Source organism: Lagopus leucura, unplaced genomic scaffold (assembly GCF_019238085.1).
Source record: "Lagopus leucura isolate 7727_CA_CO unplaced genomic scaffold, USGS_WTPT01 Super-Scaffold_100012, whole genome shotgun sequence".
In the NCBI taxonomy this organism is placed as follows: Eukaryota; Metazoa; Chordata; class Aves; order Galliformes; family Phasianidae; genus Lagopus; species Lagopus leucura.
In genome coordinates, this window is record NW_024962267.1 from 6,318,782 (window position 1) to 6,346,537 (window position 27,756).

Genomic DNA, 27,756 nt, shown 5'->3' on the forward strand with positions numbered 1-27,756 from the left:
CATTCACCACCACTCTCTGGTCCTGACTGTCCAGCCAATTTTTTATCCAGCTAAGAGGTCTGAGCTATGTGCTACCAGCTACTTCAAGAAAATACTGCAGGAAACAGGCAGATCTGGAGGTCAGGCTGACAGCCTGTACTTACCCAGACTTCCAGCCCTACTTTTTAAAACGAGCAAACCTAAAATACTGAGATTTTGAAATGCTAAGCAAGTGCAGACTGTGTAAAATGTGTTTTTTTTTCTTTAGCTTTCTGAAAGTGGCTTCTGTACAGGACATGAACCAGACTCCATGGAGTTCAGCTCACTAGGAGGATGGGTAGCAACACGAGCATCAGGCATGAAGAAAAACATCTATGGAAACATTGAAGATCTGGTAAATATCTCTAATATTTGTTCTAATTAATTATTCTTCTGATAGGAGGCTTAACTCTTGTAATGATTCGTGAGAGGGAGTAGGGAGAGGAAACTGCAGTTCTGTTAATCAGTGATACAGTTTTGGCATCAAATTTTGACTGAGATTTGTTGTTTGCTTGTTTTTGGTATTATTACTAGTAAATATTACTGTTAATCTGAAAGTTTCAGTTTAATATTTACTAGATAGCTTAAGGAATTGTGTTGATTTATCTTACCCTGTTGCTTTCTTCAACTGTTCACACTCTCTGCTAATCTCAGTGTAATAATCCTGTTACATTTGTAGGGTTTTTGCATGCTGTTTCCTACTATGCTTAGTTGTCCACTGAAATCAATTCACACTGACAGCCAATGATTAGTTCTTTCTACCATCTCACTTCCCTAGTCTAAGTAGGCTTTTTTCAAATCAGTAGACTAGCCTAATTGACCCTGTGTGCAAACTAGAGTGAACTGTAATCCTATTGCATGGTATATCAGAGCAATGAGGCAATGAGGAAGGAAGCAAGGGATCAGGAATGGCAGTATTATACTCTTAATTGTTTGAAGCATTAAAATGGCTCATCTCTATATTAATTGTAATAAATTTTATTTCTAAAACATTTTTTAAATCTACTTTTTCTGTTACAGTGAATATATTGAAATGAAATCATCACTGTTCAGATTTTTCTGCTTCTTTGATTTGAACTTCAACTTTTTCCTCATAGTAGCCCTTTTTTACTTGTTTTTTTTTCCCTTCTTTTTTCTTGCAACACACATTTTGTAGTGCGTCCCCTATCACCTGAGGCTTTTTCATCACATTATATTCAGAAACACTTTTGTTCTGTGGACTGACATGACACTTTACTATCAGCGAATTAACTTGGCAGAAAATATAGTTTTTATTCAGTATGTCTTGTTGAAACTGCTAGCACTAACGAAGTATCATCTGTACCCTACTGCCTGAAGCATTACAGTGTGGTATAGTTCTGCTTGTGCAGAAAGATATGAAGTACAGAAGGCTTTTCTGTCGTGGGAGCAAAACTTGAGGCTAAAATACAGCTTCTGAAATTTTCATTAGGAGAAAACTGGTTTCTAAGCTGATTCAGAGCAGTTTATGAGCTTCCTGATGTAACAGTGAGAAAGTTTCTGGGCAAGTGTTTACCATCTGAGAAATTTTTATATCTAGAAACAATGTTAGGTATGCTCCGTAAAATCCACTTGTTGCAGAATCAACAGTTTATAAAATGTGTATAATGCAGTTCTCGAACAGAATGAAAATTACTCCGTTACCTGAATGTTTTAAAGGCAGTAGTTGGAATCCCACTGATTTGTCTATATTTGAAAGGTTCACTTACACCAAGGAAGGATTTTTGTTGCTTTTTTTTTTTTTTAAAAGAAAGAATTGAATAGTATGGGGGGGAAATAGCTTACGTATGTATCATTCTTATGGAAGACGTAATATTGACAGTGTGTTTCACAAAGATTTTCTTCTTCCTATTAGAAGTATTTCTGTCACAGCTGATTTCTGAATTATATTAGCTTCATCAAGTAGCAGTTCTAATGGAAAACTGAAGCGAGAAAGAACGTTCTTCAGCTGCAAGCCCTTTTTTTTTTCTTTTTCCTTCTGAAGTATCACATGTTCTGAATTTAAATGCTGGTGTTCAAGGAGAGCACTGTCCATGCTGAGGAAAAAAAAAAAAAAAAGCAGTTTTAGTTGGTACTGTCTGCATACGGCCAACAATTGATTTGATTTGGCATAGAATTTGGAGCAATCTGTTGTGTGGGCAAACCATGCTGTATTAACAACAACTGTTGGTAATGGTCCTCAGGTTATCCCAAAAGTTTCTGGGACTGCCTACAGAATGTATAAAGTCTGCAGAGCTGAACTGCATCAAGCATAACATGCATCTTGAAGAAAATAAATGTCATACAAAAAGATCTATGTTTAATGCTGGTATGTATAGTCATTGTTTATTGTTTAAACAGGTGATTCATATAAAAATGGTAACTCCCAGAGGAATAGTTGAAAAAAACTGTCAAGTACCTCGCATGTCAACAGGACCTGATATCCATCACTTTATTATGGGATCTGAAGGTAATTTCATGTAACTGCGCTTAATTCAGCTTCTGTAATGTCTTGCTCATTTGAGCATCTTTTAATGCTGTGGCTTCCAGTGTGTCTATGGGTGGTGTTCTGCAGGCATTATTTTTTTGTGTGTGTGTTGGGAATTAGTGAGGCTTTTTTTTTTTTTTTTTTTAGGACTGAAGTTACGCAACTGAACAGTGCTTAAAACAGATCTGTGGAGTGATTGTATGCATCTAGTAACAAACATCATGACTTAAAGGCTGCTTGTAGGAATTCACTGTGTAAATTATCAGAAATAAGTTTCTCTTTTACTGCAGTACTGAATTTTTGGCGCTTGTAACTTGTTTTAACTGAGAACATCCTGCTAACCAGTTGTTGGGTGATTTGCAAGAATTGCATCTTGTATTACTTTACAACTGAGCTTTTCTTTTTTTTTCCTGAAGGAACTCTGGGAGTGGTTACTGAAGTTACGGTAAAGATTCGGCCTCTTCCTGAATACCAGAAATATGGCTCTGTGGTCTTCCCCAACTTTGAACGAGGGGTGGCCTGCCTAAGGGAAGTGGCAAAGCAGGTAAGGAGAAGCTTCGAGTTGAATCCATGCAAGTACACTAGTTCTGACCTTGTCCAGGGCCTAGGACTAGGAGTATGCTGATGTTCTAATCTTGATTATTGATTACTGGAAAGGAGTTGAGATAATATGAATGATTTAAATATATATGGCCCCTGAGGCTTTTGGAAATGATGCAGTAAAGGATTGGCTTTTTATCTCCTTCAGTGGAGAGCTTTATCTGGAGATTTATTCACAAGTATGTAAAAGCGACCAGTATTTAAAGAAATTAAGTTGCTGCAGACAAGTCAAGAGCAGTTGATTTCTGATTCCAAACTGATAAAGGAACAACAGTCATGCAGTGAAAGGATGTGGCTGTGTATGCAGGGTGCAGACAATGCTTCTTGAAGTGCAGCACTATGTTCAAGTGAGCTGGATATTCTGAGGCAGAACTGTACTTAGACTTGAGCGTTTAAGGAGAGCCTTCTGAACAACATGGTCAGACAATAGAGAAGTGGGTTTCAGATAGCAAAACTTGGACATTGGTATCCAAATTATGTAATGCTTTTCTCAACACCTGTGCTTCCAGGCAAGTCTTGCACTGGCTAGCCTCTTTTACGATTCCAGACTAACTTTCCTTGGCACTGTGCAAAATGTACTAAATCACTTCAGTGAATGGAGGAATGTATATCCTGAATTTTGGAAGTAATATCAGAAATGTTTTAGGTAATGCCAAACTAAATACAGCTTTATGTATTTCCAGTGATGGGTCAAAATTAATGACTTAATGTTCCAAGCCAGTTGTTCAAACTGGTATGTGACTGACATGTATATGCTAGTTATCAGCACAGTTCTTCTGTCACATGCTTTTACTGCTAGTGCTTGTTCTTTCTATTACAGGCATCTAAGCAGCCTAGGAATGCTTAATTGTACAATCGATCAACATTTTAAGTCAATAAAGGAGCCTAGCATTTTTTCCCTCAAGAAAGGGGTTAGAAATAAAAAAAAAACCAGTGTTAGCCACTTAGGTTGCTCAGTTACTAAGCTTTTGTTGCTGCTTATTTAAGCCTGAACTACTTACTCCTTTCTTGTGGCGGCTTCTTGTAGCAATTACAATGATGTCCTACTGAAAAACTGGTTTGTTTTTTTTTTTTCTTTGTTAGTTTTTAACATAAGAATAACCAACCTGAAGGTTGTAGGCTAGGTGGGGGTCAATAAAACCTCTCATCCAGCCTTTTTTTGTTTTTTATCAGCCTGCCAGGTAAGATTTTTTTATTTCTTCCTTCTGTCCTCTTTTGCAGTTGTGTGACAAAGTATGCTTTAACAATATGATACAGAGTGAACATATCAAATTAAGTGATAGGGGAATACTTTTATATCCACGTGATTAGATGAAGGCTAGCCTAAAATTCAGACTTTGTTGTATTTCTATGGCCACATACTGCATGATTGGACACTGCCATCTCAGGTTACAGGCTGTGAACATATATATATCACCCAGAAGGATGTTAGTTGAAGGCAAATACTCTTACTGGTCTCCAGATTTTTGTGCAGTGCAGTCCAGACACAGACTTTAATTGTTATCTGTTCACAGAACATTAGTGTAGCGGGGTTGGATGAAGTTTTTTCCCCATAGCAGCCCACATGGTGATATTCTTTGGGTTTGTGACCAAAACAGTGCTGATGACACACTGATGTTTTAGCTGTTGTTAAACAGTGCTTATGCATTGACAAGGCTCATTTCTCGTGCTATTCTCCAAGTAGTTTGTAGGTGAGCAAAAAATTTGGAGGGAACACAATTGAAACAGTTGACCCAAATCAAAGGAACAGCTATTCCATACCACGTAACATCAAGGTCAGCAATATAACTGGTGGGAAGTTTTTCAGGGGTTACTGTTGCTTGGAGAATGTCTGGTCACTGATTGACTGGTGGTGAGCAATTGCTTTTTCATCACTTGTTTTCCTTTCTTGTTTGGGGTGGTTTGTTTGGTTTTTTTCCCCCCTTTTACTTTATCTCAACCCACACATTTTCTTGCTTCTGTCTTTTTGGAGGAAAGTGAGTGAGCAGCTGTGTTATTTAGCCATCTACAGGAGTTAACTAGGAACAATTAAACACTTTCCAGTGATGTGTAATGACACGTATTAATGATTGCATAGCACTATCAGCTTGATACTCTAATCAAATATGATATTTTAGTGCATTATGGCAATTTAGAAATGCACTCTATGCATCACAGTCAAAGATCTTGGGACTATGTCCGTGTTGGTTTGACATTAAACTGAATATTCTCAATGCATTATATCAAAACATTCCTAATAGAAATTGCTTCTCAAATGAAAACGAGTTTATCATCACCAGTTTTTATAGTGATGATAATGGCCATGGACCTCTGATACCAAATTTATTTCTTGTATGCTGTTTTTAAATGAAAATGTCACTGTCATGAGTTTCAGTACATCTGTTCATAGACTATTTATCCTTTATTTTTCTTCTTTCCCCAACTGCCCCCAGAGATGTGCTCCTGCATCAATTCGCCTTGTTGACAATGCACAGTTTCAATTTGGTAAGTAGATCTTCTCAGATGAATATCTTTTCCGAGGGCTTTGATTTTTTTTTTTTTTTTTTCTTTTTATAGAGAAGTTTAGAAAGTCCATCTTATTTGGGAATTCATTTCCTCAAAGCTAGACAAAGAAGGTGATGATCTCTACATTGAAATTCCTAATGTTATAACTTGTACTTTCAGAAATGGAAGTCTGTCTGTCTCTGGAAAAATGCTACTGACAATAACAGTCAGTAGAAAGCCATGCTGCATGTATAGATGCATAAGATATTTTGCAATCCTTCCATTAAAAATGCATAGCCTACTGAGAAGGTTAAAATTCTGGAGATACTGTTTCTATTTTACTCTAAAGGAATAGAATTGATAGTTTTGTAGTATACTGCTTGAAACATTTTGTTGTGAAGAATATTAATGACAGGTCAGGTATCAGAGTAGGGTGAAATTCAGAAGGCAGGCATCTTATTTTGTAGTTAAGTTAGTTGGTTGAAATAGGTTGGTCTACATTTCCTAATAGCATCACTGGCTGTGTTCCTGAGAAGTAGTGGTTTATTTTGAAAATTCTCCAATATGGCAGTGGTTGTTTGAAGGGGAGTTGAAGGGGAGGAAGAGCAATGGAACTTGTCAAAAATGAGGGCTTATTTTGGTGGTGGTGGTTTTTTTTGTGTTTAGCTGTGTGCAAACAGAACTAAGCTATAGGGTTGTACAATTAATGAATATACAGATGTTATGGTATAGCAGAGAGCTTGGCTACGTAGTTGTTATGCTAAAGCAGGAGACAGAAATGATAGGTACACTCACCCGTACCCTGGGCTCACATGGAAAACTCCAGCAGAGTGGATCTCTAGAAGAGATCCTTTCTCACTGGTAATGAGCTTTTAAATGGGTCTAGGAGAGGTGCAGCCAGGCTCCACCCCTTCTGGCAGCACAGCTGAATTGCCTTCACCCGTGCTCCCGTGGCTACTCATGGCTCACCTCAGGTGGTCAGTCAGAGGTTCAGGCTGTGATTCAGCAGTTCCCATACAAGGTTAAAGTCAGTGAAGCTACTAGAATATTACAAAATCCAGAGAAATAATTTGGACAAGGTCAGACATGCAGAGCAGTCATTTTTGAGCCCTTCTTAAGGGAAACTGTCATTTTCAACAGTAGAAGCTTCATTAAAAGATATCTTCTGGTTGAAGACACTGTTGAGAACCTCTGAAGTTCTACTACCCAGAAAGCTACTGGTAATGGAACTTGAAGCACTTGCTGAGGCCATACAGTTTTGATTGTGCGCAGATTACGATGTGGAGCATGACCTTAAAATCTTCTGTTAATATTACTAAAACAAGACAGAGTTTCTGAAATCTGTTTCGGACAGAATCCTCTGTAACAAATATTGAGTTTAACTGGCATTAATCTGATGATGAGAAAGCTGAACTTTGTTTCAAATGGAAATAGACATATCTGTAAACCTGAGAGCCTACTAAGCACTGCTGCTTGATTTGGTCATCTTTTTCTGTTGTACTCATTCTCACAAACATTTATAATAGAAAGTGGATGCCTTTTTTTCAATTGGGAAAACGTTTGACCAGTTATAAGCTTCAAATCCACCACTGGATTTGTCTTTGACCTGAGGTTGTGATTTTTGCAGTAAAAGATGCCCAAGGTGCCTCTAAATTTTTCTTGTGGTTTTATTAGGTAGAATTATCATCAGTTTTTATGGATTGTGGTTTAATAAATTAACACCCTTTTCTTATCTGCTGCTTTTTTGTGTCTTCAGTTTAGTGTGCTTAGAGGCATACTTCTTGGGCTTCACTCTTATCTTCAGTGAGAGCTCTCTTTAGTGAAGAGGAAAGGAGACTAATGAAGTACTGAAGTTCATGCTTTATTCAGGGGGAAATACTTTGTGAAGTATTTTAGAAGGAAGTATCATGTAAATGGTGCATAACTTTTTTTATGAATTGGGCTCACAGCGTGTAGACCAGATGCGAGACAGTTAAAATGAAGCAGTAATGGGAGTTCAGAAGTTGCTTGTGACTGAAAACAATGGAACAAACAGTAAAAGGCTTTCATCTCAATTTAACTTAGTCCTGAGGCAGAGATGTTAATTTAACAGACTCCAAGACACCATTTATGTACTCTGGTAATTTTAGTTCTCCATATGTGATTAAGGAAGTAATTACTAACTTTATGTAGAAAATTTTGCACAAGTGACATAACCATTAAGGAAAAAATTGCTTAACTCCCGACTTGTACCTTTTTTTTTGCAATTGGTTTCAATGGTTTTGGCATAACTTTACGAAAAAGGTCAGTGGTTTTGCTTAGTTTTATAGCATGAAACTAATGAAGTGCTCTTTCTAAATTTTCCATATGCAGAATACTTGTGAAGATCTAAACTAGGACAGCTTTAATTAAGTGTCAAATGGAATATTTGTGCACAGTTGCATGTATGCCTCTTAAAAAATTAATAAAAACCTTTTCTTAAAGTTTCGCCTAAATTAGTTGTGAAAGGTTCCTTTGATTATGATAATCAAAGTGCTCCGAATGATTCTTACAACTTTATGTTCCAGGCTATTTTTTTGCCTTTTTGAAGTAACACTTTTAAAGAATATGGAGTGCTTTAACATGCTTTTTTCTGCTTTTTTCCAAAGGTCACGCTCTTAAACCACAAGTTGCTTCCATTTTTACATCATTTTTGGATGGACTGAAAAAGTTCTACATCACAAAGGTAACTATTTTAGGGTTTAATATTGCTTAGAACTTTGCATGCTATCCACAGAATTTGAGACTGCAGTATACTGTCTCTAATGCAGCTCTGAGTTTCTGTATAATGATGTAGAATCAGCTAGAGAATCTCAAGTAGTTTAATCCAAAATGAGATGATCTGCTTGAGGAGTTACTCCATGAGAGATGTTCTCACAGATGTTTTCACCAATTGTATCCGTAAATTAAAGTGTCTTCTCTAACAGTGAACAGGTGATAGAGCAAGGACTAAATGATCATCAGTTAGTCCTGATGGATTGAGGCTAGTATTTTAATTTCTTCTCAGATTTTTTTGAAGGTGTGATCTGCTTAATTATCATGCTAGACTAGAATTTTGGAAGAGCCCCACAGTATTTGAACTGCCATACAAATATGGTTCCCGTCTTCCTGAAATTCATCCCAATGAACACCACTTTTTAGTCCAGAATGATTTTACCTAAAATTTCATGTTATTTTTTTCAAAATCAACTAGGGAGTTCCTGCAAATATGCGTATTCAAATGGTGTTGTCTTGGATTTAAATAACTTTCAGGTAGAGAGAAGAGGTGTACATTGAACCTGATAATATTGAATGTTTTCAAGCAGTGGCCTTTCTTGAAAGCCAGTGGCTTGTGTTGATGATCTTGAGCAGTTTCTGCTCCTTTTTCTTGTACTGCTGAAGTAAAGAATGCCACGAATCTTTTGGTGACTTCCTTTTGCAAAGGATTATCTATTGTTTTCAGAAACAACCCCAAAATTATTTTGCGTCTCTCTCCCTAAGCTTCTGTAGTGCAGGTATAAAGGTTTTGGCAATAGAATTGCTGTCAGTTTGAAACAATCATAGTCAAACCTACTTCTTTGTTGGCAACAAGCACCACTGCTTACCAAGGGATTTCTGTGGCAATTCCAATCCTTCCAGCTCTGCAAGAGGGAAGGAACGCTTTGAGAAAAGAAACAAACTCAAGCTCTGTTGTTAACACTTCTGGAGTAGAGAAAACAGTTTTAATGATCTTGAGTTCATATCATATTTACTTTACCTACAGATTGGCCCTGTAAATCATGTTGTGCTCTTTACAGTTAGTGATAAACTTTGTGGTCTCTTGCTGTATGAAGACTTCCATTGTGTGACTTAGTTTCTTTCTTAAGTATGCCATTGATTGGCTATAATACACTGGCTATAATATTTTACTTTAAGCTCTTTAAAAAAAGCAAACATCAGAACACGTCAGGCTCACTTCTGTTCTTTTTACTGAATGATGCAGTCCTGTGAAAGTTATTGCTTAAAAGAATAGGCACAAAATCTTTCTGGTTTATACTTCCTTATGGTTTGGGACTGTTCACTAATAAGAAGTGCTCTAGGTATCGTTTGTGTCTACCAGGTCACACTGTAGCTAGTTCCTCCCGTGAGTCTTCCAGAAAATTGTAAAGTGCTTCCTGAGCATGACAGTCAAGACAGCAGAACAGAAGAAAGGATTCATACTAGACGAAATGCAAATAGCTCTAGAATGAGAAGGGACTGTAAAATGGCATTTTAATAGACCTTTATTCGCATGGTTGGTGTTTATCACTGTAGTATTATATTTATTTAAGTTGTCTATGCTGCTTTTGCTGTTTTAATGAGTGAGAGATTCGTTGCCTATGAGGGTATAGCCTTTCAAATTACAGTTCTCGTGGTGCTCTTTTGGAGTGGTAGGATGCAATATCCTCTTCAGAAATTCTGATTTGGAAATTTCAGGCTGACATCATCATACGGATCTGAGGTCATTCACTGAAGGAATGAGCCACCTTAAGATGCTCTGCCTCCTTGCTGCTTTATTGGGCCCTCCTGTTACCTCTGGTTAAGTTGCAGCATGGATAATGTATTCAGTTAAGGAAATGCTAAGTGGAATAGCAAGTAACTGATGTTGACTTGACTGTTGGACACAAAGGATGAATTTAACTCTCTTGACTGTTAATGTTTCTTCTTACGATCTGGTTTGGTGCTTAAATAACAAATTACCACAAACAGAATGGAGACTGGGAGCAATGAACACCACTGGAAAGGGGAAGGGGTTTTTACAAAATAATAATTGAAAAAATCATTTCTTAGTATATATACTGAGTACTTTGTTCCTGATTTTTTTTAAACCCTCTGTAAGTGTGAAAAGGTAATAAAATTTTATTGCAGCTTTATATTTATAGAATCATAGACTTGTTTGGCTTGGAATGAACCTGTGAAGTTCATCTAGTCCAGCTCCCCTGCAATGAGCAGGGACATGTAGAGCTAGATAAGGTTGCTCAGAGCTCTGTCCAGCCTGACCCTGAATGTCTCTGTTCATTTCCTTTCCTTCTGAAACCTGCTCAGTAGTGGTAGTTTACTGGAGCTAATTAATAATCAACATGTGTATAGAAAATATTTATTTATTTATTTAGGACAGGAGTAAAAAAGGTGACACACCAACTCTATCATTTCAGTAGCTGTAACTGTTTGTCCTGTCAAGAAAAAAAACTTACTTTCTTTTTGGGATAAATTTTTTGAAAAGTGTGTCTTCCTGATATTTTCTCTTATTTGCAACAACAGTAAACAGTGCTTACAGACCAGAGGGAATTCTGTGTACATGAAAAGCAAAAACTTGTTGCTTGTGTTCTACCACACAGGCGATGACATAATGCAAGGATTTTCTCTCTGCAGTTCAAAGGATTTGATCCCAACATCCTATGTGTAGCTACCTTGCTCTTTGAGGGTGACAGAGAGAAGGTTCTTCAGCATGAAAAACAAGTCTATGACATTGCCACCAAGTTTGGGTATGTGATTTCAAAAAACTTTTCATATGGAACTATCCAAGATGCAACAAGGTTACTGTATTTACGTTGCAATTTTTGTGTAAATCTCTTCTCAATTTAAGTTTGAAGTGGGAACTTCAAATCAGCTACTGAGTGTTCCCTTTGAAAAACATGACTTGTGCTAATTCTTAAAAGGTAGCTTTATGAAAAAACTTCAGCTGTCTGTACACTGCACCAAGACAAGTATTTGACTTAGAGCTGGTGTTGTTAGAATGGAAACTAGCCCTTGTAATTATTTACAGGCCTGGAAGCTGCTTGCTTTGCAATACTGAATTATAGATTCTGAATAAAGAAGAGAAACAAAATTGCAAGGGTTAATATTCTTTGCAGAATTGATATAAGCAAATAAATATAGGAAGCTTATTTAAAAGAGAAGTTTGTGTAGTTTGAAGAATGTGCTGAATCCCTCTGTCCTACAGACTTTTTATTTATATCTTTCCAATGAAACGGGAAATACTTCACTGCAGTGGTAGGCTGAGTAATGATCATGTAGTTCTATTTTGATTATAATGGTGATGAAAACTAGAAGTCTCATTTGTAAGAATATACTTTTTAAAGAAAAATTTTTGCCAGTATTAGTTTCAACTATTAACATATACAAGATGTCTTATATTTCAAGGTCATCGTTTCTGAAACTTGTTCTTTCATTCTACCACTTTAAATGATTTACAGAAATGGGATTTCACATGAGCAGCTTGCTACCTTTCAATGATAAGAATTATGTTTGTCTTTATGAGTGTTACAGCTTAATGTTGTATGCAGCAAAAGGTCTCATCTGCAGGTCCTCTCTATTTCTGGACGATGTGTATATGGGGGATGGAGGGAGGGAAGTGGTCTGTGTTAGTAGCCTGTTAGGAAGCGCTGTCTGTGCTACTCAGTTCAGGCTATATTAGCTGTCTGTTTATGTTTTAACTTTCTGGTTTCATGTCTGGAAGGTAACCAGGTTATCTTTTTTTTTGTTTTTTGTTTTTTTTTTTTTCCACCCATGTAACCTGCTCAGATTTAGAGTATCATCTAGGAAGACAAGCTAAAGATATACTGCCCTTGTTCTCAGATTGTTAATGCAGTTTCCATCTGACCGCCGTTTAGCACTCCTTGAGAAAGTTTTGTTCTTATGTATGTGATCTTACTGTATCTGCAGTAAATGTACTGAACTGTGAGCTGTTAATGTTTTTTAGGTCATGAAATTAACAAAAGCAAAGGTCAAACAACAGTGCTTTTCCATTTGTTTGGAAACAGTGCTCTTTTCTCTGCTGCTAAGCTAGTGCTAGTGCAGTTACAAACAAAACAGGAAAAGTCTTGCTTTCAGATATCTCATGAAGGAATAGTGTGAAGCATGTTATTATGATAACTACACTACAAAGTTAGTCTTACAAAAATTGACTGCTTTGCCTGATTATTTTTTTTTCTTTCTTGTACCCAACTTCCTTCTCTCTGAGCATTTCAAAGGACAGAAAATGTACCTGTGTTTACAAAGAGTCTGTTTGCAGCTAGTGTGATACAGCTTAGAGACAGATAAACTTGCACAAATGTTTCAGAATCAAAATGTTGGTTTTCTGGTTATTTTTTGAAACTTCTGAATACTATGCTGGAAAGTTAATTAAATTCCTTAATTGCAGTGGCTTGGCAGCTGGAGAAGATAATGGACAGAGAGGATATATGCTGACATTTGTCATTGCTTACCTTCGGGTAGGTTACCTCTTGTCTCCGTCTGAAACTTCTGTTAATTAATAAAACAAAACCGAAAGATATCTTTGAAGATGCTTCCTGAATTCAAAATGCAGGTTGCCTTGGATGTTGTCTTAATTAAACTTCTCCTTAGAGGATTGTATCTATTCCAGCTCTAATTCTGTAGTGTTTACTCATGGAACTTTTCGGCAAAATACCTTATAAACATAAATTTGTACATTTAAACAACAGAAAAAGTTACCTATAAGGAGTAACTTGGAGGATTTACTGACAGTTGCTAAATAAACTAGATCAGACTTATCAGTCCACAGGTTGAAATCAGTCTGAGCTGGGAGAATACTCAAAATTTATATGTGATCGCTCAGCTCTTACTCTTTGAACATCCACTTATAGCCATAGTTTGAATGAGAATTCCAGAATTTCAGGGTGAATAAATTTCAGTCTGACCTGGTGCAGCTGCTTTTCTGAATCTTATGGGTTGAAGTGCTTTTTTATTTTTTTTTTAAAAAGAATATTATGGGTGTCCTTAGCACTGCATTTTGTTTGGCCCCTCTAGTTTGGGACTGAATTTCATTTTATTTCAGCAGGCTGTAGGTAAAATGGGCTGAATATTTCTTGTCTTTACGCTTCCTAAGTAGAACTTAAATCCTGGATAGAACTTCAGTTTCAAATAACTAATTCTATTAGATATGGTGCTGATTAGAACAGTGGAGCTTTTGGATTGGTGCTAGCGGTACAAATATTTGTTAGTGGTGGCATACAGACACTCTGGCAAGCTGTTTTTCAGCCATGACATGAAAATGTCAACTGTTTCAAAAGAGCTATACCACTTCTATAACTAGTAACTAGTGTCACTGGGACAGATGGCTGTTTTTGCAAAATAGACTTTCTTTCTTAAGCAATCCAAAGTTGCTCAGCTGCTAGCTGTGTATCCTACACTGGAATCCCAGATGTTGGTGCACAATGTTACTGATAATTTCCTTTCTCTGTTTATTAGGATCTGGGCCTGGATTACTATGTAATAGGAGAGTCGTTTGAGACATCTGTTCCTTGGGATAGGTAAACTGATTATTCTTCAGTATTGCTTAAAACCTTGTACCTGATTTCATTGAAATTATTCCTAACTTGTGCTTGCTCAAGAGGAAACTTAATTTAATTTAAGCCTTATGTGTATCGGAGGCTCCCCGATGTGCCTCAAATCTTACAGCTGTGTTCTTGCTCAAGTTGCTGGTAAATTATGTTTCAGGATTTTCTAAATGCAGTGTAGGCAAGTATTCAGTAATATTTCTGTTCAGGTTAACATTCCATTTGGTAAGCCAGAAACCTCTTAAAGCAGAATCTAAACTGATTTTAATGCAACCTTGTCATTAATGCAAAGAGGAGACTATGGAAACTGTGATGTGAGCTGGTAACCTTGTATCTTTACTACTAAATTTAGTGGTAGTGATAAAATCTGGCCTCTGCTTTGAAGATTGGGAGAGTCTAAATGACTGGGAGAAACTTGAGAAGGGTGATTTTTAAAGCAAAACTGTTGTTTATTTTACTTCAACTTTATAGGTCTTGAAGTACACTCACTTGTTAGCCGTGAGTTTGTTTTTGTTCTACCTGAAAGAATGAGTTGTTGTGTAAGAATTTCAAATATTTTTGTTAAGTTGTGCTTACCAAGGTGAATGCTTCAAGACCTTTTTGTACTTTGACTAATAAGAGCTATGCAGTTTTTCACAAATCAGGTACCTGTACCTGACTGAATATATTTGAAAAGGATACTTTATTGCTAATCCATTGAATGGATTATTTTCTCTCGTGTATAACTTCTGTCAGAAAGCAGAGTAGCTTTATGTCTGTATAAAGTGCTTTAAAAAATCAAGTTACACAGCATGGATGGTACTGCACACCTTAGAGGGAGAATATATAATTGAAGAAATGATAATTTGAAAAATATGTTCTTGAATTTTTTTTTAATGCTTCGAATGTGCCTGAGTCTGCTGAGGTGGGTGTGAAGGGAAGATGAATTTCTAAAAGTGAATTAAATGCGGCTTATGGCAAGATTTAATAACTCACTGCCATATTAAACTGATAACATTTCAAGCTGGCAGAGTAGTACAGAGGTGCAGTCTCTAGTTCTTGCCTTGCAACTTATCAAAGGTATGCCAGAATGTACAAGGCCTTGCACTTCTCTAGCTTTCTGTGAGTTGTGTTTGTGAGCTACAGTTAAGGCTCTTTTGCTGAGGATACTAAGTTTAGACAGAGAAGTGGTAAGCTCTGTTTCCTGTTGAATTCTTTTGACTTCTGTTCCGTATGGAAAAGAGCTTTCATTCTGTGCTCTAATTCAGGGTAAATTTACTATTCAGGAGATGTACGAAAAGAGCAATGCTGGTTGAGTCTTAATGGAGGGCTGTTTTATTCTCAGAATAAAATCTAAAGTGGTTGAAATTGGTTTTAGAGGGCAGTCATCTTGGATTATATATGTTACCAAAAAAAAAAAAAAAAAGGTTCTGAAGATTCAGTTACATGTTTGTGGTTGTTTTTTTCTATAAAATGGTATAAAATCTTATTAAGACTTGGTATTTCAATACGTTTTCTGTTACAGGGTTTTAGACCTCTGTAGGAATGTGAAGGAAAGGATAGTGAGAGAATGCAAAGAAAAGGGTGTTCAATTTGCTCCCTTTTCCACCTGCAGGTAAGCCATGGAATGACTCAAATATTTCCATTTCTAGAATCTGTTATTAGTAACCCAACTAAGAGGTCCCTACACTTGCTACCTAGTAGACAGTCATCTATTAATGATAGAATGAACACTACTCATCTTGACTTTTCTCTTTAACCAAGTAGGTTACATGTAATAGTAATTATTTCAAGGGATTAGTGGCACATCACTAGTCTTGATGCTTGTCCTTGACTCTCTGGTGCATGCTAGCAAAAATAAGGCTAATTTCAGAACCTTAGCTCTCTGGAAATCATTTACACTGATTCACTCTTATGAAGTACGTGCAAAACCAAACCTTTTTTTTTTTTTTTTTTTTTTTTTTTTAAGTTACCCTTTAAAAATGAAGTGAGTAACTTTGAGTTGTGTAGCATGATATAATGGCTGATTTTACCATACCATAAAGCTCTGTTTGTAATGCAGTTTTCTTCTGCAGGGTGACACAAACTTACGATGCAGGTGCATGTGTCTATTTCTACTTTGCCTTTAACTACAGAGGGATTAGTGATCCTATTCATGTCTATGAAGAAATTGAGGTAAAGTATATAAGTGTGTCAGTTAAGGAAGTTAATATTCTGTAATGTATGCCAAACTTGTTGGCCAAGCTAACTGAGTTTTGTAGGAAAAATCGTAATAATCTACTTATAAAACTTTGATATTAGCAGCTAGGAGAAGTAGACCTTAAACAGGGTACCAAGGAGTGCAAAGTGAGTATTTTAGCATGAAAGTGTTCAAATATTTCTTCATCAACATAGAAAAAAAAATTATATATATATATATATATATATATATATATATTTTTTTTTTGCCACAAGCTTCATGCACAAAAGAGTAGTCATTTCTAAAGTATCTTACTTTGTCATCCAGAATCTTGAAAAATCTGAATCTAAATTCCTTTCTGAATGAGTAACTTCAGCCACTCTGGGGAATTTGTTTCCTTTTCAGTAGGCATTTATCCATCCTCTAGATGAGCTCCCCAGCCTGATAGACTAATTTAGTTTTGGCAAGTGGAAAGTGATCCAGAATATTCTGTTCTGGAACAATAGTTTTGTTGTAACAGATGTGCTTTGAAATATCTTGGCTTTTATAGGGTTCATTTGGAAAATTCCTACTTAAATTCATCTGCAGACTTGGGATGAAATGTTCACTGTTATTGTGTACCCTACATGTTTCTGGCTTTTTTCATACACCTGTTAAAATGCTTACTATAGCAAGCATTTGACTAAAACCAAACATCTTGTGCATTTAATGTCAAACGTCTTATCTTTCCCATCTAGAGGGCTGCTCGAGAAGAAATACTTGCCAATGGAGGAAGTCTGTCACATCACCATGGAGGTATTATTCTCATATATGTTAATCTTTTTTAAACTAGTAAGTATACATGAATACATCAAATAGTTTTAAACAGAACATTTCATTTAATGCATTCAAAATATTTTTAAATTACTCCAAATATATTTTGGCAGTCTCTCAAGAAACTTTACACCCTTTTACCAAATGTTCAGCAGAAGCATCACTAGTCCTGGTCTGTTTGCACAGCATGATGTATTTATGAATAGCAGCCTCAAAACATTCCTTTGGTAGGAGATCTATAGGCTATCTGAAAAGCTGAAAAGGTAGTTTGTAAGTTTGTTATAAGCAGCTTCTACTGAACCTTGTGTAGGAGCATATTCATTTACATAGACAAGTTTCACAGCTCTAAGAAGAGCAACTTAATGCCCCTTGCAGTTAGGCGAATACTGTTTACCCTTAATTCCAAACCACCTAGTGATAATATCTGCATAAAATTGCTTGACAATTTAGCTGAACTATGCATATTAACTGTATTTCTGTCTGCTAACATCTGATTATTCGGTCTCCTCTCTTGTGGTTTGAAAATAATTTTTAATGTGTTACTAGTTTCTTTGCAAGCTGTTTCTGTGCTTTAATAGTACGGTTTAGAATCAGTTAAATGTCTAATATTACCCTGATAACTTACATATGCTTTTCCCACATATTCAGGTAGCCTGATTAATTTGCTATTCCTACCATGTAATGCTGTAAACTCGAATGTCAGGAAGATCTGTTCCGAATTCCTTTTGATTTGTGTAGCTAACTTCTCTAAACTGATTTAAAATAAATTTCTTCTCTACTCTTTTGGAGCATTGCCCAGCAACAGAAATAAGAGCAAAGAGTAAGAAATCTAATGGTTTAAAATAGAATAAAAATTATATAATTCTAAGAAAGCTCCCTGTGGGGGAAAAACTGAAGTGTAGAAACAGCGTTTTAAAACGCATTGGTGAATTCCAGGGCTTGAAACTTATATCTAGGGCTGTTTCAGGCATACATCTTTGTGATGGAAATTGCAATATCAGAATATTGGAAGATGTGTAAATATTGAAAACATACGTGAAAACAGTTTCAGTATTTTTAATATGCATGTATTGTTTTCTGATTAATTTTTGCTACAGTATTATAGTGGGCCAGTCAGTTCTCAAAATATGGATGTGAAATTACCCTCTTGATCTGCTACTGTGCTCTCTCCTGCTGTGGCAACTGTATTTTACTGTGACTAGCATTTCATCCATTAACTGGAATGCAGCTGTAGCTTGTCATGATTGAATGCATTTGCCCTCACCATCTGAAATTTTGCTTACAGCATCATGGGCAAGAAAAAATTACTTGTATACCATTTTTATACCCTTGCATACTTGAGCTTTCTGACTTAATAGATTTAGAAAACTTGATCTCTGTTAGACTTCTCTTGTTCCTAAATCTTTTCTGCTTTAAGTCTTTTTGTGTCTGGCAAGACAAGTTTTTTTTTTTTTTTCTGTTCATAGTAGGTGTGCTGCTGAAAATTAGTGTAATAATATCAATTTTATTTACTGACCTTCAGGCCCTGTCATTCCTAGCTCTGCTAAAATCAGTCTGTTGGGGGTGGGGGTGGTAAAAGAAAATACTGGTGCAGTTTATTTTAGTATTTGTCTTGTAATTGTGATTAATAACAGTTGTTTTCACTATCTGGGAGCAGACAGGCTGGTTTGTCTGCCTACAATCATGCTGTGATAAATGGAGCTATTTTAACTCTGGTTTTGTGTATCAAAGAAAACAGATGTAGTCTGGGACTTGAGGCTATAGGAAATACAAAGCTTGCTTAAGTCAATCTTCATCCACTCTGAGTGAAGAAGTGGTCATATATGACAGTTTGAGATGTGCAAAGCTCTAAATTACTTTACAGCTGGAAAAATACTAACTGCAGGTCTGCCCATAGCTACCATGCACAAGGAGAACTAAAATCGTAACACTCCTTATTTTATATTAAGACTAATTTCAGAAAGGCTTAAGTTCAGATTCTTTTTAATCCCAATATCTATTCTCTCTTTTCTCAAACTAAAGAAAATATTCTAACTTTCAGCCAGCCGGCAGCGTTGCGAGAGTATTTGCTGATCCTATGGCAGTTTTTGAGATTTAAACCTTAAAAGAAGCATAACTTTTTTTGTTGATGGGTTACAGCTCACAGCCTTGCTATACAAGTACAGGAACTTTCCAGTAAAGGAATTGCAGAAGTGTATCAATACCAGCCTCTTAGAGCAAGCATCTCATGGACACAAGAAGCTGTAGGAATGCCAGACACATACATCAGTGTAATGAACTTTCAGTATAACAGTGACTTGTATTTTGGAGTGGAATAGCTGGACTTGTTTTTCTTGAATTCCTATTTGATAAAATGTATGCTTTTATGTACACATAAAATAACATTCGCTTAGGAAATATCACTGATTAAAACTCCTCAGTGTTAAAACTCCTCAGTATTTTTGCTTTAGAGTACAGCATGAGAAGGGAGCGGGCTGGATTTGGCTTTGATCCCTTCTGTATTGTCAAATTATGCACCAATGCAGAACTTAAAATAGATTCTTTCCATTGCAGGTGATATTCTAACTAACAACTTGTTACCTAAGAAAGTAATTATCAGCCTATAAGTTTTAGCAGAATACATTCATTTAGGCACATAACATCTTAGAAAGCAGAAGAAAATTAGTTCTAGACAAATTGACTAAATAAAGATTAGTATAACCCAGGCTCTATAAAAATGTGAGTTATTGTATCAGTTTCCTGGCAATCTATGTAGAAAAGCTCAGTAGAAAGAGAAAGGGATGAGCAAAACTGATGTGCAGTCAGTTTCATGTTCGACACTGCAGTTCTGTGGTATCATTAGGAAGCCATGTCTTAAGATGCACTCTGCAGTAATACAAGCAGACTACAATATCTAGAATTATTTCCTTAGGGGAGTGGTAGAGTTAGAATTGCACATGGACTTTTCATTATACAAGAAAAGTATCCTCTTCAAGTTAAGGACTGGAGACTGACCATGATTAATTTTATAAGTTAAGAACTTACTTGTTAATTAGAATGAGAAGTTTAAACTCTGACAGTTTTCAGACATGAGGAAACCCTAATTATGTGAAATAATCACTCAGTCGTATTTTTCTTCCTTAGTCTATTGATGATGAAAACAGCAGTGCCATCTTTGGTGTCTTTTTTCACCAAATAAATACGAAAGACTCTGAGTCCTCAACTTCTATTGAAGTATTAGATTAATGCACTGACCTTTCTCAGTGTATTTCAGAACTCTCTCTGGAAGAGTAATTTCTGGAAAGCAATTTCTAAGAGAGCAACATCACTTCCTTTAAGAGACTACCAGCTACAAGAAGACCATTCTGCAGCTGGAAGAGCCCCATCCTTCTTATGACCCACGTTACTGTTTCTCCTTCTGCAGAGCTATTGCTTCCCAGAAATTACTAGAGCTATTGCTCTGCAGTAATTGCCTCTTTACGTTGAAAGGACTGGAGCGGAGGAAGTCTAGGGCCATGTGTAGTGCCACTGGAGCCTATTTCCCCTGGGACCACACACTGCTGTAAATCTATTCTGCGCTGGGGGTAGAGCTATTCCTGGGATCCATCAGCTACACTAACTTCCCTTACAAGCCTGTTCATGTGTGCTCAAGTACTTGATTTTCCTAAGCGAGAAAACTGATTGCTGCCTGCTGTTTGCTAGCTCCATTCATAGCTAGATTCTTAGCAGCCATCCATCTGTATCCTCAAAGATGAGCACACATAGCCTTTGTGACTATGGACTAGAATGTATCAGAAATGCAAAAAAGCATTTTTTCCAGCTTATGTGTTTCCTTAACACATGGTCTATAATGGTAGTAAAACCAAAAAATGATAATGAAATCAGCTTTTGGACTGTCTTTTTGAGTTGCTACTGCACAACCTTGTTGGCTTTCTAGTTTGAGGTATGTGATTTGTTTGAAGCAGACTCTTTGCCATGCTGGGGTGTTTGTACTGTGTGTAGTAAGCGGGGATTCAAATTGAATTTGACTAGTCTTGACTGCTGGGTCATGCTTGGCAAACATTCTAGCATCCTAGCAGTGAATGTTTATGGTCCTAGCATGTGTCAGGAGTAGAGCAATTGCTACTTTTAAAAATTGAATACTTACTCTCATCATTCGTTTTCAAGAATTAAAGATGCAAGATTAGGTGTCTTTAGAGGAAAAAGATGAAAGAATGAGAAGTTGCATTTGTTACTAGCTGGTTCCACAGGGACTGGGGTTATAATGGTGTGGATAGTACTTATATGACCAATTTGTAGTGGTCGACAGTGTTGTGCTGAGTAAATAATTAATCTTTATTAATGAAGTTGTTACGTAGCATATAAAACGAGATTAATTTGATCTCCTGTCAGTTTTAAATAAATTACATCCTCCTGGCTTTATGGCCTACCTTCCATAGGCTAGAAACTGAAAGGTTGTTTTCTGTATTCCATGGTAGGATCAGGCTCAACTGAGACCTTTTAGTGGTTAGGACTTCCTTTAGCCCAAAGCTGCTCTCTGGCCAGGCTTAACAGAATTAAGTAACTTTGCTACTTGTAGTCATTTTACATCCATGGGAACATGTTTTAATGGTACTGTATTTTCTTCTTCCTTTTCTCGTTCTTGATATTGATTGTATTGCCCTACAAGAAGAGGAAGAAAGAATACTCAAAGGGCAGAACTAACCTGAAGTGAAACAAACTATATTGCTTTTCTGTGTAGTGATCTCATCTGCACAAAGCTTTTCATGGTCTATAGCTGAAAAACCCACGTATATCTTATTTTCATGAACTTTTTCATTGAATGTTTGTGAAGGACCACTGTAACTAGTACAGATTTTTTTTTCCTTCACAGTTCACTGATCAAATGTATGTTAGATTTATTATTGCAAAAGTATAAACCATAGAAAATTTGACAAGATAGATGTGTAAATTATCACTTTGACAGAGCTAATGATGCACTCCAAGCACCTTCTGTTTTCCAGCACTTGGTGAGCGACTTCATTAAATATGCAATGACTGTTTGGTGCTGCTCAGACAGTAGTTCAGTTCCTTGTGGAATTGCATTATTACTGGAGGTGTAAAAGAGGCAGGCATGCTAGCTGTTGGGCATCCTGCTGTGATTCTAATGTGCTCCATCTTGTTGGAGCAGTTGTTTGCAGTCTTTTCAGGACAATTACATCCATAACCACAGGACACATTCACTGAAACTATATTACAGATAACAGTTGAGAATGGTAATGACTGTTCTTCAGCTGCTTGTATATGAGCCAGTGAGAGAGGCTTGAGGTGATGGACAAACCACATCCATGCCTCTTTCCTATTTTTTTGTGTGTGGTAGTATTAAAGTTCCCCCAGATAAAAGGCAGCTACATCAACTTGCTCAGTCAAATTGTAACAGTGGTATGTTTGCACTTGAGTGGTTGGTTGTGTTTTTTTGTTTTGGTTTTTTTTGAGCTCGGCTACCACAGTCCTACTGCATGAAAAATGTTTTTGTCCTTCAGTTACAATCTTTGCTCTTTACATGAATACTGGTAATAGTTGCTTTCTATTTCTGCAGATTTCCTTCTTTCTCACGTTTGCTTTTTCAGTTGGCTTTCTAACTAGCTCATTCCTTAAGGTATAAACAAATATACTCTGTTCTCCAGAGGTGTCTCTGTAATTTATTATTCTGATGACAGTTTGATGGTTACCCTGAGAACAGGGCACAAAAGGTGGCTTGAATTTAGGTTCAGATACTCTTAAAGCATCTGCCTCTCAATTCTTTACTATATCACATCATACTAACAGATGGGTTGTGACAAGGTAAGGCTGACAAGGTAAATGCTATGCTATGTTTAATGAAAGAATGGCCAATATTTTGCACGATCTGTTAAATCAGAGTTGATGACTTGGTTAATTAGTGTATGAATACTTGGCCATTTAACAGAACCATTGTGAGAATTTAGTGAAAGGAGTTCTTAAATGGCTAGTGTTTCAGCTTTGCTTTGTGTTTGGTGTACGTTGTGACTATCCATTTTAACATGGAAAATAAGCTTTTGTGTAATAGTGTCTGCAAGTGCCAGCCTGTGCAGAGCTTTTTAAATAAAACGAGATGTGCTTGTGACTGATAACTAGTCTTCAAGCTTTCTCTTTAGAAAATATTTTTTTGTTATTTAAACCAATACTGTTTTAAGTTTGCTTCTGATTCTTGAGCACATTCTTTAAATCAATCAAGAGGTGTGGAGTTCTACTTTTTAGTGATGTCTTATTTGGTTTTCTACTTAAAAAAAACTACCAAATTCATCTTTTGAAAACTTACTACCAAGCACTATTTCAGTAGAACGGGTGATTTCAGCCTAAGCTTCATCTAAATTTCATAGTTTCTAAAGAAAGTAGACAGTGTGGAACACAGTCTTCCTCTGGGAGTATGCAGAGCTTAATGAGCTTGATAGTCTGGTGGGCTCAATAAATCAAATAAAGCAAAACATTTCTCATTTTTGAATAAAAGCATTTATCACACAGTGTTTATTCATTCATGGTCACAAGATTGATTGGCTCCTAGAATCCTGCCGTATATTGAAACTCTTTGTTTTTGTTTTTGCAGTAGGCAAATTGCGGAAGCGCTGGATGAAGGAGAGTATCTCTGATGTTGGCCTGGGAATGCTGAGATCTGTTAAGGAATATGTGGACCCCAATAACATCTTTGGAAACAAAAATCTTTTATAAAGCCCTTCACAATGTGGTGTACTGAAACTTCTTCAAAAATTACTGTTGAAATTCTTCCATGTTCATTGTACTGATATCCCAGTAATCAAATATAACATAGCCGAAACTTTAAAACTAGTATCTTACATTGATTTTTGCCATCCCCTGCTCCCCAATAAAGTTTAAACATTGCTGTTAACATTTATGGATTTTTACTTATAATGCTCTTAAACAACCCACTGGGCATAAAGTACATTACCAACCAGGAAATGCTAATTTGATTTCCCAAGTTTGGCTAGGCAACACAGCTGACAATATTTTCAATGCTGGATACAGCCAGCTGTTTCTTACTAAAGCATCCCCCTGCAAGGAGAACAAAGACTGACAACAGTGTTTTCTACAGAAGCAGCTGCTCAACCCAGCCTCTTGCTAAAGGAAAGCTGCTAGGAGACAGATGAGATTACACCAAGGAGTACTTCTCTGTGCTGAAGAATTAGGTATGTAACAGATTTGTAACCAGCGAATACTTAAAGCACAAATGTAGGCTTTAATCAAAAAAGACGATGCAAGCTAAACTGTTTCTAAAAAACTCAGTCTCCCACCTTAATAACAATTGTAAAATTGTAAACAATTGAGCTGTTCTGAGTTGTATTTGCATTGCTGGGATTATCTTAAATTAATCATAGGTCAGTCACTGTAAGTTTTGTACAATCGACATTTCTCACTGTATGTTAATAACAGGTTTGTAACAAAACTTTGCCTTCATCTGTACTGCAGTCCTAGTGTGTATGGTTTTGCTCCTGTTTTTGTTTATTTTGCAGAAATGCAAAATATCTTTTTCAGTAAAAGAGAAACAAACTTTGGCTATTCAAGTGAAACTGCCCAGCGCTGTCTTTTGAAACAGTCTCAATGGTTTAATAAAACTGAAGTGGACATACTATCATTCTGAAAGTGAGGTTTCCCTTTTTAGTTTTGTACAGTTTCCTATGGCCTTGATGAATCATTTATCTACTTCACTAGTAGCCGCAACTTTAATTATCCATTTAACTTTAAGAAAATGAAATATTTTCTTGATCAGTATGGTATGCGAGTAAGCATTTTTACATGGAAACTTGAATCTTGATCAGTAAAACAAACTAAAAGTATTTGTCAGTACTCATGACACAATTGTAGGGTGGTTATTTTCTTAAAGCATGTTATTAACCTTTTTGATAATTAATGTATATGATTGCATAAGAAGAAAAAAAACCCATGAACTGGCCTTTGAGGACACTGTCTCTCTAGCCAACTGCTTCACAACGCTGTAGTGTCAGTTTGGACACCTTTTTTATTAGTATTGCCCTTAATGAGATGAAAAAAAAAAAGTATTGTTTTTAAACTATTTTAGAGTACTGTTTAATTAGCTCTTAGTTTTGGTAGTACAATGAAAAGAATAGAAAATGCTCAAGAAACTGCATATCAGACAAAACCTTGAACTTGTGTAAAAATTAATTTCAATTCTGTAGTTGAAATGATGAAAACCCAAAGAATAGTTAAAAATCACTGCAAAATGCATGCTGTCGAAATACTAAAGGAAAACTTTTCATAATCTGCAGGACATGAAATAGGTGGTTAACACAATATTTGTAATGCAGCTAGGTTTATTTCTGGTGGTCTATTTCACGACAGTTTGATACGGTCTATTCTTCTCTTTTTTTGTTCTTGGCCCAGAGTTTGTATTTCAGCAAACAAAATAACAGGTAGAGTTTGCTTTAGGAAACTGACTTTTCACAGTGTGATTAAGTATTCCTTCATTTATGTGTACTCAATGATGTCTCAGCAAAGTGAATCTGTCCATGTTTATGCAGGGGAATTCCTCATCTCACATACTGCACAATAGTGGCTGCTTGACCACCGCTGGAATCTTGCCGGTGACTACTATCACTAACATAGGCACCTTTCTAGGAGTTGGTAAATATGAAGGGTGTTTTCATCTGTCCCTCAGTAAAATTATTTGTCTAGCTATGAATAATCAGTTTTGGAGGAAAGTGTGTGAAGCCTTTTTGTAAAATGATGGCACAAACATAGAACAAGTTTCATGATTCAGTAACACCTGTCCTAAGATTTTGACTTGAAGTACTTGAAGTACTCAGCCCTGACTCTAACTTTCTGGCTATGGCTTTCCCAATCCTTGCTTTATTGAAATTCCACAGGTAAAACTTATGTATGCTTTCTATTTCTAATCTTCAAGTAGCCACTGGCTGTTGAACTTATTTAAAATGCAGTAAAGATTTTTACTGCGTATCAGTTGTCCTATGGGAAGGTGAAATAACATGTTATAGGAGTCCCAAAGTTATATTGTTGCGTAACACCGAGGAGAAGATGAACTACAACTATAATGGATGTTTTTGCTAATGACCACCTGATGGCTGTCTTCCTAAATATTTTTTCTATCTTAAAAACTGACTTGAACTCAGTGAAATTATAGTTAAAACAATATAGTACTGATGTCTTTAATTATTTCACATCTAAATTCCTAATGAAGATAGTGAAGCATTGTACAAGTTCAGGAGCCCATTTAAAAGAAATTTTCCCTTTTAGTATTATGTCTTCCACCACTCTTTTCCTTCTTTATTCTCTTACTTTCTTGAGAAAGGCTTTCCACTAGCTGCAGCCTATTTGGAGAGGAAGCTTGATCCATTGTTGCATTGCCTCCTATAATCCATGTAGATCAAAAGTGTACCTTGGTATACCACATAACTTTTTTCATTTGGTTAACTATTTTGGCTATATGTAGGTTACAAACAGTTTTACTTAAGATTGTCATGACATATTGTTACACAGCTTTGGTTCTCTTGGAAGAAAGGTGCTGAGTGAGTATGGCATGACTACGAGATCTATTTACATTGGATTAGAGCTTTCTGAAAATTTGGAAGAGAATGTCATAAAAGAAAATATGAAAATTGCCACAGGCTCTACATCTTATTTGAAGAAAAAAAAGTCTCTTCTTGACTTTACTCACAATACAGTAGTTACATTAAGATGTCATCTTTGCCTTACAGCTATGAACAAAGATCAGGCCAAATAGTTCTTCCATAGCAATGTTAATTAACTTAAACCAATTTCAAAGGCAGGGATACATTAGCACTGAAATCCAGAAAACACAAGTCATTTCTCAAATCTTGGAAATGTGTGTTCATCAAAGTTGTAATTCAACTTTTGCAAATAAAGCCAAACAGTGTTTGTCATTTTAGTGTGAGATTAACTGTAAAACTTTCAGTTGTAATGTTAAGAGATAATAGAACCTTATATTATTAATAAAAGCAAAATGGGCCTAAACCAGTATGTGTTTCTGTGCTGAAGCTAAGAAAATATATTCTCTAAACTTGTCATTTTTGATTGATTTTAGTTTGATGGCAAACTGACCCAAGGTATAGTCATAGGAAGGTTTGAGCACTAGTAAAGAGAAATAGGTTAAATTTGTGAATGTATGCTAATAGAAGTTCTGCTTTTTTCTCCCATGCAATGCAAAGCACTTGAAAACCTTAAGCCTACATAGCTCAGAAATTTCTCTTCCTCATTTTTCTGATTTGAACAACAAAGCCACCTTCTGCTGCTCTGTCAATGTAATGCAGGAGCATATCTTGTCTTACCTTATCTTTTGTGCTTAAACTATTGTAGTAGATACCTTTCTGCTAATATGTGCACATCTGATTTAAAACCTACTTGGTAGCAGTCTTAGAATATGATTGAAAGAACTGTATTTACAAAGCATATGTGAGCAGAAGATATGTTAGCTGCATAGTCGCTCTAATGCTTTTATGCCCTTTAAACTAGAATGACTGGAATTACATCTTGCTTGACCAGATGTGGTGCCCTCTGTGCAGGAGAGGCATGGACCTGTTGGAGCACATCCAGGGGAGTACCACAGAAATGATCTCAGGGATGGAACTCCTCTCCTAAGAAGTCAGACTGAGAGAGCTGGGGCTCTTCAGCCCGGAGAAGGCTCCAGGGTAACCTGAGAGCGACCTTTCAGTATCTAAAGAGGGACTATAAGAAGGAATGGGACAGACTCTTTAGCAGGGCCTGCTGTGATAGCACAAGGGGAAATGGTTTCAAACTAAAGGAAGGGAGATTTTACAGTAAGGGTGGTGAGGCATTGGAACAGGTTGCCCAGAGAGGTGGTGATGTCCTGTCCCTGGAGACATTCAAGGATAGGC

At 36.4% G+C, this 27,756-nt stretch overlaps 1 protein-coding gene across 2 annotated transcripts in view; it reads left to right on the top strand.

Moving 5' to 3' along the window:
• AGPS (alkylglycerone phosphate synthase) overlaps positions 1 to 27,166 on the top strand; it is an 80,304-nt gene extending 53,138 nt beyond the window's left edge. For both annotated transcript variants that reach the window (XM_042874621.1, XM_042874620.1), the window contains 12 exons: positions 248 to 373; positions 2,377 to 2,485; positions 2,920 to 3,047; positions 5,536 to 5,587; positions 8,215 to 8,291; positions 10,976 to 11,088; positions 12,747 to 12,816; positions 13,814 to 13,875; positions 15,407 to 15,496; positions 15,957 to 16,056; positions 16,798 to 16,855; positions 23,457 to 27,166. In XM_042874621.1, coding sequence (XP_042730555.1) covers positions 248 to 373; positions 2,377 to 2,485; positions 2,920 to 3,047; positions 5,536 to 5,587; positions 8,215 to 8,291; positions 10,976 to 11,088; positions 12,747 to 12,816; positions 13,814 to 13,875; positions 15,407 to 15,496; positions 15,957 to 16,056; positions 16,798 to 16,855; positions 23,457 to 23,578 — 1,107 coding nt within the window. In that variant the 3' untranslated portion in view covers positions 23,579 to 27,166. The remainder of the gene's footprint in view (positions 1 to 247; positions 374 to 2,376; positions 2,486 to 2,919; positions 3,048 to 5,535; positions 5,588 to 8,214; positions 8,292 to 10,975; positions 11,089 to 12,746; positions 12,817 to 13,813; positions 13,876 to 15,406; positions 15,497 to 15,956; positions 16,057 to 16,797; positions 16,856 to 23,456) is intronic.
• Positions 27,167 to 27,756: the final 590 nt, after the last annotated feature.